At 48.3% G+C, this 15,496-nt stretch overlaps 1 protein-coding gene across 4 annotated transcripts in view; it reads right to left on the bottom strand.

The window, feature by feature from the left end:
• The window catches only part of ALS2CL (ALS2 C-terminal like), a 212,116-nt gene that overhangs the window by 85,486 nt on the left and 111,134 nt on the right, over positions 1-15,496 (bottom strand). For 3 of the 4 annotated variants that reach the window (XM_073677157.1, XM_073677160.1, XM_073677158.1), the window contains exons 5-7: positions 8,195-8,260; positions 6,627-6,789; positions 2,230-2,349 (exon numbers count right to left, since the gene is read on the bottom strand). In XM_073677157.1, coding sequence (XP_073533258.1) covers positions 2,230-2,349; positions 6,627-6,789; positions 8,195-8,260 — 349 coding nt within the window. The remainder of the gene's footprint in view (positions 1-2,229; positions 2,350-6,626; positions 6,790-8,194; positions 8,261-15,496) is intronic. The other variant, XM_073677159.1, reaches the window with a different exon arrangement.

Raw genomic sequence — 15,496 nt, 5'->3', positions numbered from 1 at the left:
TATACACACACCGTATACACACCACATACACACAGTGCACACACCGTATACACACACCGTATACACACCACATACACACAGTGCACACACCGTATACACACAGTGCACACACCGTATACACACACCGTATACACACCACATACACACAGTGCACACACCGTATACACACAGTGCACACACCGTATACACACACCGTATACAGAATATACACACAGTGCACACACCGTATACACACAGTGCACACAACATATACACACACCACATACACACAGTGCACACACCGTATACACACAGTGCACACACCGTATACACACACCGTATACACACCACATACACACAGTGCACACACCGTATACACACACCGTATACACACAGTGCACACACCGTATACACACACCGTATACAGAATATACACACAGTGCAAACACAGTATACACACACCGTATACACACACCGTATACACACACCGTATACACACAGTGCACACACCGTATACACACACCGTATACAGAATATACACACAGTGCAAACACAGTATACACACACCGTATACACACACCGTATACACACACAGTGCACACACCGTATACACACAGTGCACACACCGTATACACACAGTGCGCACACCGTATACACACAGTGCGCACACCGTATACACACAGTGCGCACACCGTATACACACAGTGCGCACACCGTATACACACAGTGCACACACCGTATACACACAGTGCGCACACCGTATACACACCACATACACACAGTGCACACAATGTATACACACAGTGCACACACCGTATACACACAGTGCCCACAACGTATACACACAGTGCACACAACATATACACACAGTGCACACACCGTATACACACAGTGCACACACCGTATACACACAGTGCACACAACGTATACACACAGTGCACACACCGTATACACACAGTGCACACACCGTATACACACAGTGCACACACCGTATACACACAGTGCACACACCGTATACACACAGTGCACACACTGTATACAGTGTAGCATCGTCAGGTAGGTTATGGTTAAATCCTAGCTCTACAGGCTCTAATTATTTTCACCTGGCTAGCTCTGCATATAACCAGGCTAGCTGTTCTCCTTAGTCAGTCAGTTGTAGGGAGCAGAGCAGACTGGATGTGTCTTGGGCTGAAGAGAGGGACACAGGCCAGAATCCCTCTCTGAGGAGAGTCTGCACCGGCCGTGTGCAGAGAACTGCAAGTATCAGTGATTGCTATGGACAGCAGCTGTAGGAGTGACCGGGCTGGGACTAGCTCAGCTGTGTATGAGTAGTCGGGGTCTGTGCTATTTAGTTAGGACCTTGACAAGGCCGGGATTTTTGTCTATGACTGTTTTGGTGCTGTGCAACCTGTGGAAAGCAATAAAACTGCACGTGTTTGGACCAAAAACTGCATTGCCTGTGTGAACGCTGCCTAATGCCTACTAGACGGAGGGATCCCTACAACAGATACACAGAGTACACACATACCGTACACACATACCGTACACACATACAGAGTACACACTGTACACCACATACAGAGTACACACATACCGTACACACTGTACACCACACACATACCGTACACACATACCGTACACACATACCGTACACACATACAGAGTACACACTGTACACCACATACAGAGTACACACATACCGTACACACTGTACACCACACACATACCGTACACACATACCGTACACCACATACAGAGTACACACATACCGTACACACTGTACACCACACACATACCGTACACACATACCGTACACACATACCGTACACCACATACAGAGTACACACATACCGTACACACTGTACACCACACACATACCGTACACACATACCGTACACACATACCGTACACCACATACAGAGTACACACATACCGTACACACTGTACACCACACACATACCGTACACACATACCGTACACCACATACAGAGTACTCACATACCGTACACACTGTACACCACACACATACCGTACACACATACCGTACACACATACCGTACACCACATACAGAGTACACACATACCGTACACACTGTACACCACACACATACCGTACACACATACCGTACACCACATACAGAGTACACACATACCGTACACACTGTACACCACACACATACCGTACACACATACCGTACACCACATTCAGAGTACACACATAGTTTACCGGCTGGCTGCTCCGCCACCTACCACCAGTTTGCTGGACACCGAGCTCCATAACATTTTGGTCTGCACGGCCTCGTCCAGCGCTTGTCGGATAAATGTCTGTAATCTCCCAAATGCAGCGATGGAGTCTATGAGAGTCGTGTCCTGTATGGGAGAGAGCAGATAATAAGAGGCCGGTACAGCCCGTGTGTGGTCACCTGACAGGTCTCATGCTGCACTAGGAGTACCCTGCAGGGGGAGCTGTCCTCTTCTCCCCGGTCCTGGTCCCTGTACAGTATTTCTGCATTCCCTGGTACTGATGGGACTTTGGTTCTGTGTTTCAGGGTTTGGGACTGTGCAGGTTTATTAGTGACCTTATATCAGCATTACAATCTGTGTCCGCATCCTCCACCATTGGCAGCAGCTCCGGGGTCATCGCTCCCTGCCAGTCATTAATAAGGAGAAGTCCCATCATCCGGACGCTCGCTGTGGCTTTCTCTCTTCCCTTTTTGTTTCCTGCCTGATAAAGGGTCATCCCCAACACTGACAATGTGATAAACTGCAGCGGGAAACCCCCCAGAAGGCATAAACTGCAGCGGGAAACCCCCCAGAAGGCATAAACTGCAGCGGCAAACCCCCCCAGAAGGCATAAACTGCAGCGTGAACCCCCCCCAGAAGGCATAAACTGCAGCGGGAAACCCCCCCAGAAGGTATAAACTGCAGCACGAAACCCCCCAGAATGCATAAGCTGTAGCGGAAACCCCCCCCGAAGGCATAAACTGCAGCGGAAAGCCCCCCAGAAGGCATAAACTGCAGCGGGAAATCCCCCCAGAAGGCATAAACTGCAGCGGGAAACCCCCCAAAAGGCATAAACTGCAGCGGGAAACCCCCCAAAAGGCATAAACTACAGCAGAAATCCCCCAGAAGGCATAAACTGCTGCGGGCAACCCCCCAGAAGGCATAAACTGCAGCAGAAACCCCGCCCAGAAGACATAAACTGCAGCAAGAAACTCCCCCAGAAGGCATAAACTGCAGCAGAAACCTCCCCAGAAGGCATAAACTGCAGCGAAAACCCCCCAGAAGGCATAAACTGCAGCGGGAAACCCCCCCAGAAGGCATAAACTGCAGCGGAAACCCCCCCAGAAGGCATCAACTGCAGCAGAAACCTCCCCAGAAGGCATAAACTGCAGCGGAAACCCCCCAGAAGGCATAAACTGCAGCGGGAAACCCCCCCAGAAGGCATAAACTGCAGCGGGAAACCCCCCAAAAGGCATAAACTGCAGCGGGAAACCCCCCAAAAGGCATAAACTACAGCAGAAATCCCCCAGAAGGCATAAACTGCTGCGGGCAACCCCCCAGAAGGCATAAACTGCAGCAGAAACCCCGCCCAGAAGACATAAACTGCAGCAAGAAACTCCCCCAGAAGGCATAAACTGCAGCAGAAACCTCCCCAGAAGGCATAAACTGCAGCGAAAACCCCCCAGAAGGCATAAACTGCAGCGGGAAACCCCCCCAGAAGGCATAAACTGCAGCGGAAACCCCCCCAGAAGGCATCAACTGCAGCAGAAACCTCCCCAGAAGGCATAAACTGCAGCGGAAACCCCCCAGAAGGCATAAACTGCAGCGGGAAACCCCCCCAGAAGGCATAAACTGCAGCGGGAAACCCCCCCAGAAGGCATACACCGCAGCGGAAACCCCCCAGAAGGCATAAACTGCAACAGGAAACTCCCCCAGAAGGCATAAACTGCAGCAGGAAACTCCCCCGAAGGCATAAACTGCAGCAGAAACCCCCCCAGAAGGCATAAACTGCAGCGGGAAACCCCCCCAGAAGGCATAAACTGCAGCGGGAAACCCCCCCAGAAGGCATAAACTGCAGCGGGAAACCCCCCCAGAAGGCATAAACTGCAGCAGAAACCCCCCCAGAAGGCATAAACTGCAGCGGGAAACCCCCCCAGAAGGCATAAACTGCAGCGGGAAACCCCCCCAGAAGGCATAAACTGCAGCGGGAAACCCCCCCAGAAGGCATAAACTGCAGTGGGAAACCCCCCCAGAAGGCATAAACTGCAGTGGGAAACCCCCCAGAAGGCATAAACTGCAGTGGGAAACCCCCCCAGAAGGCATAAACTGCAGCGGGAACCCCCCCCAGAAGGCATAAACTGCAGTGGGAAACCCCCCCCAGAAGGCATAAACTGCAGCGGGAAACCCCCCCAGAAGGCATAAACTGTAGCAGGAAACTCCCCCAGAAGGCATAAACTGCAGCAGAAACCCCCCCAGAAGGCATAAACTGCAGCGGGCAACCCCCCCAGAAGGCATAAACTGCAGCGGGAAACCCCCCCAGAAGGCATAAACTGCAGCGGGAAACTCCCCCAGAAGGCATAAACTGCAGCAGAAACCTCCCCAGAAGGCATAAACTGCAGCGGGAAACCCCCCCAGAAGGCATAAACTGCAGCAGGAAACCCCCCCAGAAGGCATAAACTGCAGCGGAAACCCCCCAGAAGGCATAAACTGCAGCGGGAAACCCCCCAGAAGGCATAAACTGCAGCGGGAAACCCCCCAGAAGGCATAAACTGCAGCGGGAAACCCCCCAGAAGGCATAAACTGCAGCGGGAAACCCCCCAGAAGGCATAAACTGCAGCAGGAAACTCCCCCAGAAGGCATAAACTGCAGCAGAAACCCCCCAGAAGGCATAAACTGCAGCAGAAACCCCCCAGAAGGCATAAACTGCAGCGGGAAACCCCCCCAGAAGGCATAAACTGCAGCGGGAAACCCCCCCAGAAGGCATACACCGCAGCGGGAAACCCCCCCAGAAGGCATAAACTGCAGCGGGAAACCCCCCCAGAAGGCATAAACTGCAGTAGGAAACCCCCCCAGAAGGCATAAACTGCAGTAGGAAACCCCCCCAGAAGGCATAAACTGCAGCAGAAACCTCCCCAGAAGGCATAAACTGCAGCGGGAAACCCCCCGAAGGCATAAACTGCAGCAGAAACCCCCCAGAAGGCATAAACTGCAGCGGGAAACCCCCCCAGAAGGCATAAACTGCAGCGGGAAACCCCCCCAGAAGGCATAAACTGCAGCGGGAAACCCCCTGAAGGCATAAACTGCTACTAATCTGCATACACTGCTGAGTGACATCACGCTTTATACTCCAGTCACATCCAGAGCTGCAGTCATAAATCATTTCCTGTGATGTGTCATGCTGCAGGAATCACAGCTCTGCTGCTCCTTTCTGGCTCAGTCTCTCTGGTGACTTCTACAGTCACACCCAGAGCAGCATTCACAATTCTGCTGATTTCCTGTTGATGACCAGACTACAAGCCGCTCACGTCGGCTCGCTGCCCAATATTGTGTCTGCGTTACATTACATCCCCTCCTCTGGTGACATCCAAAGCTGCAAACATAATCCTATATCATGCAATTCTGTCATAGCAGAAGGCAGTTGTGAGACAGGCAGTAAGGTTTGGGAGTGACTAGAGTATAAGGGATAATGTTGCTCAGGGGGCAGAAGGCAGAGTCTAGGTCTTGGTAGCTCAGAAAGAAGAGGGCATTAAACAGAGTTGTGATTGAAGCTTTGAGTGTGACTAGAGTATAAGACATGTGGTAACTCAGACATCGTATCAGCGAACAGCATATTAGATACATAGTGAATGCAGCTCTGGATATGATTGGAGTAGATGATTAGCAGCTCTGGATATGATTGGAGTAGAGGATTTGGCAGCTCTGGATGTGATTGGAGTAGAGGATTTGGCAGCTCTGGATGTGATTGGAGTAGAGGATTTGGCAGCTCTGGATGTGATTGGAGTAGAGGATTTGGCAGCTCTGGATGTGATTGGAGTAGAGGATTTGGCAGCTCTGGATGTGATTGGAGTAGAGGATTTGGCAGCTCTGGATGTGATGGGAATAGAGTATTTGGCAGCTCTGGATGTGATTGGAGTAGATGATTTGGCAGCTCTGGATATGATTGGAGTACAGGATTTGGCAGCTCTGGATGTGATGGGAATAGAGTATTTGGCAGTTCTGGATGTGATTGGAGTAGAGGATTTGGCAGCTCTGGATGTGATTGGAGTAGAGGATTTGGCAGCTCTGGATGTGACTGGAGTAGAGGATTTGGCAGCTCTGGATGTGATCGGAATAGAGTATTTGGCAGCTCTGGATGTGATTGGAGTAGAGGATTTGGCAGCTCTGGATGTGACTAGAGTAGATGATTTGGCAGCTCTGGATGTGACTGGAGTAGAGGATTTGGCAGCTCTGGATGTGACTGGAGTAGAGGATTTGGCAGCTCTGGATGTGACTAGAGTAGATGATTTGGCAGCTCTGGATGTGACTGGAGTAGAGGATTTGGCAGCTCTGGATGTGACTGGAGTAGATGATTTGGCAGCTCTGGATGTGACTGGAGTAGAGGATTCGATGTAACTCAGCTCCTGCCTCTACATACGGTGCTGTACCTTTAAGAATGCTCCGTTCAGCCGGGACAGCAGGAGTGAATATTGCTGCAGGTGACTTGTAAATGGCTGGATGAAGACCCTCTGCAGCATCAGGTGGACGGGGGTCTCCGCCTGCTCCCCGATCAGCTGCAGGAGCAGCTTCTTGTTTCCCTTCCAGTAGCTGCTGCAGGAAACAGAAAACTTCTATTATGTCACATTGTGAAGAAACGGGGTCACCGTGAAACTGCAGCTTTGCATAGGGGGCCGCAGTCACCCAGCTCGCCACCAGTCCTGCACGGCAATCGGGACAGAAGGAAGAGGGAAACCTCCTGTATGCGAGCGGTGCGGTGACCGGGCGGAAAATGGGTGCGGTGACCCACCCGGCTCCGTCATGGTCACCCAGCTACGCAGCTGTGACAGCGGGTGACAACCGCTGACGGAGCTGTAAGATACAGCGTGTGCAGGATCAGCAGCAGGGAGGATTGTACAGTGTAAACACAGCGCCTTGAAAAAGTCTTCACACCCCGTGAACTTTTCCACATTTTTCACGTTACACCAACAAACGTAAATGTATTTTTATTAGGATTTTCCGTGACACCGACACAAAGTAAAGAGTATCTGTGACGTGTAAAGGAAATGATACGAGGTGTACTAAATATTGTAAAACCATAAATCTGAACATTGTTCTGTGCATAAGTATTCAGACCCCTGTAGTCTGCTGCTCTCAGTATAACTACAGCTGTTCTGTGAAGGCCTCAGAGGTTTATGTGAGAACATTAGGGATCAAACAGCATCATGAAAACCAAGGAGCCCACCAGACGGGTCAGGGATAAAGCAGAAAATCAAGGAGCCCACCAGACAGGTCAGGGATAAAGCCATGGAGAAGAGTAAAGCAGGGTTAGGTTATAAAAAATATCCCAAGCTCTAAACATCTCACGGAGCATCAATCCATCATCCAAAAATAGAAGTATGGCACAACTGCAAACCTCCCAAGACATGGCTGTCCACCTAAATTGCCATCCCAAGCAAGGGAGTACTAATGAGAGAAGAAGCCAAGGGGTCTATGGTCACTGGAGGAGCTGCAGATAGACAGCTCAGGGGGGAGAATCTGTCCACGGGACGGCTATTAGCCATATACTCCACAAATCTGCCCTTTATGGAAGAGCGACAAGAAGAAAGACATTTGTGAAAGCCATAAGAAGTCCCATGTAGGGGACACAGCGAGTAAGTGGAGGAAGGGGCTCTGGTCAGATGAGACCAAAGGAGAAATTTTTTAGGCTAAAAAGCAAAATTCTATGTGTGGCAGAAAACTAACACTGCACATCACCCTGAAAACACCATCCCCACCATCACACATGGTGGTGACAGCATCCTGCTGTGGGGAGGCTTTTCTTCAGCAGGGGCAGGCAAGCTGCTCAGAGGTGATGGGAAGATGGATAGAGCTGAATATAGGACAATACTGGAGAAAAACCTGTTAGAGGCTGCAGGAGACCTGAGACCGGGGCGTAGGTTCATCTTCCAGAAGGACAACGACCCTCAACATCCTGCAGAGCCACAATGGTCTCAACCTCCTCTGACTCTTTTCTTACCTTGACTGTTTGGCTGATTTTTCAAATCCTTTCATCACCAGAAAATTTGTAAAAGCAGCAACATATCTGCAGGAAAGAAAGAGGAGGGTTATAGACACTGGTTGGAAACCCTGTCCGTCCTAAATACTCTGTGCTGCTGTGCGCATCCTGATAAGACTGAAGCTACAGTGGGGAGAATAAGTATTTGATACATCGTCGATTTTGCACATTTTCCCCCTTATAAAGAATGGAGAGGTCTGTAATTTCTATCGTCGGTCACTTCACCCGTGAGAGACAGAATCTAAGAATAAAATCCAGAAAATCACATTGTAGGATTGTTACATAATTAATTTGCATTTTATTACATTAAATAAGTATTTGATACAATAGAAAAACAGAACCTAATATTTGGTCCAGAAACCTTTGTTACAATTACAGAGGTCAGAGGTTTCCGGTAGTTCTTGACCAGGTTTGCACACACTGCGGCAGGGATTTTGGCCCCCTCCTCCGTAAAGATCTTCACCAGGTTTGCACACACTGCTGCAGGGATTTTGGCCCCCTCCTCCATACAGATCTTCTCCAGATCTTTCAGGTTTCGGGGCTGTCACTGGACAACATTGAGTTTCTGCTCCCTCCAATGATTATCTATTGGGTTCAGGTGTGGAGACTGGCTAGGCCACTCCAGGACACTGAAATGCTTCTTACGGAGCCGCTCCTCAGTTGCCCTGGCTGTGTGTTTCGGGTCATTGTCATGGTGGAAGACCCAGCCACGACCCATCTTCAATGCTCTTACTGAGGGAAGGAGGTTGTTGGCCGATACATGACCCCATCCATCCTCCCGAGTCAGCAGCACTGAATATAGGGAAGTGGGCGAAAGGTGAGCGGAGCCAGACACTGTATCTAATCGTGTGATACGCCTGCTGAGCGGTGTATCTAATGGTATTATGTGTGATACGCCTGCTGAGCGGTGTATCTAATGGTATTATGTGTGATACGCCTGCTGAGCCGTGTATCTAATGGTATTATGTGTGATACGCCTGCTGAGCCGTGTATCTAATGGTATTATGTGTGATACGCCTGCTGAGCCGTGTATCTAATGGTATTATGTGTGATACGCCTGCTGAGCCGTGTATCTAATGGTATCATGTGTGATACGCCTGCTGAGCCGTGTATCTAATGGTATTATGTGTGATACGCCTGCTGAGCCGTGTATCTAATGGTATCATGTGTGCTACGCCTGCTGAGCGGTGTATCTAATGGTATTATGTGTGATACGCCTGCTGAGCCGTGTATCTAATGGTATTATGTGTGATACGCCTGCTGAGCCGTGTATCTAATGGTATCATGAGTGATACGCCTGCTGAGCCGTGTATCTAATGGTATTATGTGTGATACGCCTGCTGAGCCGTGTATCTAATGGTATTATGTGTGATACGCCTGCTGAGCCTTGTATCTAATGGTATCATGTGTGATACGCCTGCTGAGCCGTGTATCTAATGGTATTATGTGTGATACGCCTGCTGAGCCTTGTATCTAATGGTATCATGTGTGATACACCTGCTGAGCCGTGTATCTAATGGTATCATGAGTGATACGCCTGCTGAGCCGTGTATCTAATGGTATTATGTGTGATACGCCTGCTGAGCCTTGTATCTAATGGTATCATGTGTGATACGCCTGCTGAGCCGTGTATCTAATGGTATCATGTGTGATACGCCTGCTGAGCCGTGTATCTAATGGTATCATGTGTGATACGCTTGCTGAGCCGTGTATCTAATGGTATCATGTGTGATACACCTGCTGAGCCGTGTATCTAATGGTATCATGTGTGATACGCCTGCTGAGCCGTGTATCTAATGGTATCATGTGTGATACGCCTGCTGAGCCGTGTATCTAATGGTATCATGAGTGATACGCCTGCTGAGCCGTGTATCTAATGGTATTATGTGTGATACACCTGCTGAGCCGTGTATCTAATGGTATCATGTGTGATACACCTGCTGAGCCGTGTATCTAATAGAATCATGTGTGATACGCCTGCTGAGCCGTGTATCTAATGGTATCATGTGTGATACGCCTGCTGAGCCGTGTATCTAATGGTATTATGTGTGATACGCCTGCTGAGCCGTGTATCTAATGGTATTATGTGTGATACACCTGCTGAGCCGTGTATCTAATGGTATCATGTGTGATACGCCTGCTGAGCGGTGTATCTAATGGAATCATGTGTGATACGCCTGCTGAGCCGTGTATCTAATGGTATTATGTGTGATACGCCTGCTGAGCCGTGTATCTAATGGTATTATGTGTGATACGCCTGCTGAGCCGTGTATCTAATGGTATTATGTGTGATACGCCTGCTGAGCGGTGTATCTAATGGTATTATGTGTGATACGCCTGCTGAGCGGTGTATCTAATGGTATCATGTGTGATACGCCTGCTGAGCCGTGTATCTAATGGTATTATGTGTGATACGCCTGCTGAGCGGTGTATCTAATGGTATTATGTGTGATACGCCTGCTGAGCGGTGTATCTAATGGTATTATGTGTGATACGCCTGCTGAGCCGTGTATCTAATGGTATTATGTGTGATACGCCTGCTGAGCGGTGTATCTAATGGTATTATGTGTGATACGCCTGCTGAGCCGTGTATCTAATGGTATTATGTGTGATACGCCTGCTGAGCGGTGTATCTAATGGTATTATGTGTGATACGCCTGCTGAGCGGTGTATCTAATGGTATTATGTGTGATACGCCTGCTGAGCCGTGTATCTAATGGTATCATGTGTGATACGCCTGCTGAGCCGTGTATCTAATGGTATTATGTGTGATACGCCTGCTGAGCCGTGTATCTAATGGTATTATGTGTGATACGCCTGCTGAGCCGTGTATCTAATGGTATTATGTGTGATACGCCTGCTGAGCCGTGTATCTAATGGTATTATGTGTGATACGCCTGCTGAGCCGTGTATCTAATGGTATTATGTGTGATACGCCTGCTGAGCGGTGTATCTAATGGTATTATGTGTGATACGCCTGCTGAGCCGTGTATCTAATGGTATTATGTGTGATACGCCTGCTGAGCCGTGTATCTAATGGTATTATGTGTGATACGCCTGCTGAGCCGTGTATCTAATGGTATTATGTGTGATACGCCTGCTGAGCGGTGTATCTAATGGTATCATGTGTGATACGCCTGCTGAGCCGTGTATCTAATGGTATTATGTGTGATACGCCTGCTGAGCCATGTATCTAATGGTATTATATGTGATACGCCTGCTGAGCCGTGTATCTAATGGTATTATGTGTGATACGCCTGCTGAGCCGTGTATCTAATGGTATTATGTGTGATACGCCTGCTGAGCCGTGTATCTAATGGTATTATGTGTGATACGCCTGCTGAGCCGTGTATCTAATGGTATTATGTGTGATATGCCTGCTGAGCCGTGTATCTAATGGTATCATGTGTGATACGCCTGCTGAGCCGTGTATCTAATGGTATCATGTGTGATACGCCTGCTGAGCCGTGTATCTAATGGTATCATGTGTGATACGCCTGCTGAGCCGTGTATCTAATGGTATCATGTGTGATACGCCTGCTGAGCCGTGTATCTAATGGTATTATGTGTGATACGCCTGCTGAGCCGTGTATCTAATGGTATTATGTGTGATACGCCTGCTGAGCCATGTATCTAATGGTATTATATGTGATACGCCTGCTGAGCCGTGTATCTAATGGTATTATGTGTGATACGCCTGCTGAGCCGTGTATCTAATGGTATTATGTGTGATACGCCTGCTGAGCCGTGTATCTAATGGTATTATGTGTGATATGCCTGCTGAGCCGTGTATCTAATGGTATTATGTGTGATACGCCTGCTGAGCCGTGTATCTAATGGTATCATGTGTGATACGCCTGCTGAGCCGTGTATCTAATGGTATCATGTGTGATACGCCTGCTGAGCCGTGTATCTAATGATATTATGTGTGATACGCCTGCTGAGCCGTGTATCTAATGATATTATGTGTGATACGCCTGCTGAGCCGTGTATCTAATGGTATTATGTGTGATACGCCTGCTGAGCCGTGTATCTAATGGTATTATGTGTGATACGCCTGCTGAGCCGTGTATCTAATGGTATTATGTGTGATACGCCTGCTGAGCCGTGTATCTAATGGTATTATGTGTGATACGCCTGCTGAGCCGTGTATCTAATGGTATTATGTGTGATACGCCTGCTGAGCCGTGTATCTAATGGTATTATGTGTGATACGCCTGCTGAGCCGTGTATCTAATGGTATTATGTGTGATACGCCTGCTGAGCCGTGTATCTAATGGTATCATGTGAGATACGCCTGCTGAGCCGTGTATCTAATGGTATTATGTGTGATACGCCTGCTGAGCCGTGTATCTAATGGTATCATGTGTGATACGCCTGCTGAGCCGTGTATCTAATGGTATTATGTGTGATACGCCTGCTGAGCCGTGTATCTAATGGTATTATGTGTGATATGCCTGCTGAGCCGTGTATCTAATGGTATTATATGTGATACGCCTGCTGAGCCGTGTATCTAATGGTATCATGTGTGATACGCCTGCTGAGCCGTGTATCTAATGGTATTATGTGTGATACGCCTGCTGAGCCGTGTATCTAATGGTATTATGTGTGATATGCCTGCTGAGCCGTGTATCTAATGGTATTATATGTGATACGCCTGCTGAGCCTTGTATCTAATGGTATTATGTGTGATACGCCTGCTGAACCTTGTATCTAATGGTATTATGTGTGATACGCCTGCTGAGCCGTGTATCTAATGGTATTATGTGTGATACGCCTGCTGAGCCGTGTATCTAATGGTATTATGTGTGATACGCCTGCTGAGCCGTGTATCTAATGGTATTATGTGTGATACGCCTGCTGAGCCTTGTATCTAATGGTATTATGTGTGATACGCCTGCTGAGCCGTGTATCTAATGGTATTATGTGTGATACGCCTGCTGAGCCGTGTATCTAATGGTATTATGTGTGATACGCCTGCTGAGTGGTGTATCTAATGGTATTATGTGTGATACGCCTGCTGAGCCGTGTATCTAATGGTATCATGTGTGATACGCCTGCTGAGCCATGTATCTAATGGTATCATGTGTGATACGCCTGCTGAGCCGTGTATCTAATGGTATCATGTGTGATACGCCTGCTGAGCCGTGTATCTAATGGTATCATGTGTGATACGCCTGCTGAGCCGTGTATCTAATGGTATCATGTGTGATACGCCTGCTGAGCCGTGTATCTAATAGTATTATGTGTGATACGCCTGCTGAGCCGTGTATCTAATGGTATTATGTGTGATACGCCTGCTGAGCCGTGTATCTAATAGTATTATGTGTGATACGCCTGCTGAGCCGTGTATCTAATGGTATCATGTGTGATACGCCTCCTGAGCCGTGTATCTAATCCTATCCTGTGTGATACACCTGCTGAGCCGTGTATCTAATGGTATTATGTGTGATACGCCTGCTGAGCCGTGTATCTAATGGTATCATGTGTGATACACCTGCTGAGCCGTGTATCTAATCCTATCCTGTGTGATACACCTGCTGAGCCGTGTATCTAATGGTATCATGTGTGATACGCCTGCTGAGCCGTGTATCTAATGGTATTATGTGTGATACGCCTGCTGAGCTGTGTATCTAATGGTATCATGTGTGATACGCCTGCTGAGCTGTGTATCTAATCCTATCCTGTGTGATACACCTGCTGAGCCGTGTATCTAATGGTATCATGTGTGATACGCCTGCTGAGCCGTGTATCTAATGGTATTATGTGTGATACGCCTGCTGAGCCGTGTATCTAATGGTATTATGTGTGATACGCCTGCTGAGCCGTGTATCTAATGGTATTATGTGTGATACGCCTGCTGAGCCGTGTATCTAATGGTATTATGTGTGATACGCCTGCTGAGCCGTGTATCTAATGGTATTATGTGTGATACGCCTGCTGAGCCGTGTATCTAATGGTATTATGTGTGATACGCCTGCTGAGCCGTGTATCTAATGGTATTATGTGTGATACGCCTCCTGAGCCGTGTATCTAATGGTATCATGTGTGATACGCCTGCTGAGCCATGTATCTAATGGTATCATGTGTGATACGCCTGCTGAGCCGTGTATCTAATGGTATTATGTGTGATACGCCTGCTGAGCCGTGTATCTAATGGTATCATGAGTGATACGCCTGCTGAGCCGTGTATCTAATGGTATTATGTGTGATACGCCTGCTGAGCGGTGTATCTAATGGTATTATGTGTGATACGCCTGCTGAGCCGTGTATCTAATGGTATCATGTGTGATACGCCTGCTGAGCCGTGTATCTAATGGTATTATGTGTGATACGCCTGCTGAGCGGTGTATCTAATGGTATTATGTGTGATACGCCTGCTGAGGCATGTATCTAATGGTATCATGTGTGATACGCCTGCTGAGCCGTGTATCTAATGGTATCATGTGTGATACGCCTGCTGAGCCGTGTATCTAATGGTATCATGTGTGATACGCCTGCTGAGCCGTGTATCTAATGGTATCATGTGTGATACGCCTGCTGAGCCGTGTATCTAATAGTATTATGTGTGATACGCCTGCTGAGCCGTGTATCTAATGGTATCATGTGTGATACGCCTGCTGAGCCGTGTATCTAATCCTATCCTGTGTGATACACCTACTGAGCCGTGTATCTAATGGTATTATGTGTGATACGCCTGCTGAGACGTGTATCTAATGGTATTATGTGTGATACGCCTGCTGAGCCGTGTATCTAATCCTATCCTGTGTGATACACCTGCTGAGCCGTGTATCTAATGGTATTATGTGTGATACGCCTGCTGAGCCGTGTATCTAATGGTATCATGTGTGATACACCTGCTGGGCCGTGTATCTAATCCTATCCTGTGTGATACACCTGCTGAGCCGTGTATCTAATGGTATTATGTGTGATACGCCTGCTGAGCCGTGTATCTAATGGTATCATGTGTGATACACCTGCTGAGCCTTGTATCTAATCCTATCCTGTGTGATACACCTGCTGAGCCGTGTATCTAATGGTATCATGTGTGATACGCCTGCTGAGCCGTGTATCTAATCCTATCCTGTGTGATACGCCTGCTGAGCCGTGTATCTAATGGTATCATGTGTGATACGCCTGCTGAGCCGTGTATCTAATCCTATCCTGTGTGATACACCTACTGAGCCGTGTATCTAATGGTATTATGTGTGATACGCCTGCTGAGCCGTGTATCTAATGGTATTATGTGTGATACGCCTGCTG

Source organism: Phyllobates terribilis, unplaced genomic scaffold (assembly GCF_046119375.1).
Source record: "Phyllobates terribilis strain yellow unplaced genomic scaffold, ASM4611937v1 Scaffold_4__5_contigs__length_816908805, whole genome shotgun sequence".
NCBI lineage: Eukaryota > Metazoa > Chordata > Amphibia > Anura > Dendrobatidae > Phyllobates > Phyllobates terribilis.
Note: the sequence above shows the minus strand (reverse complement) of the source record. Positions and strands in the feature narration are given on the sequence as shown.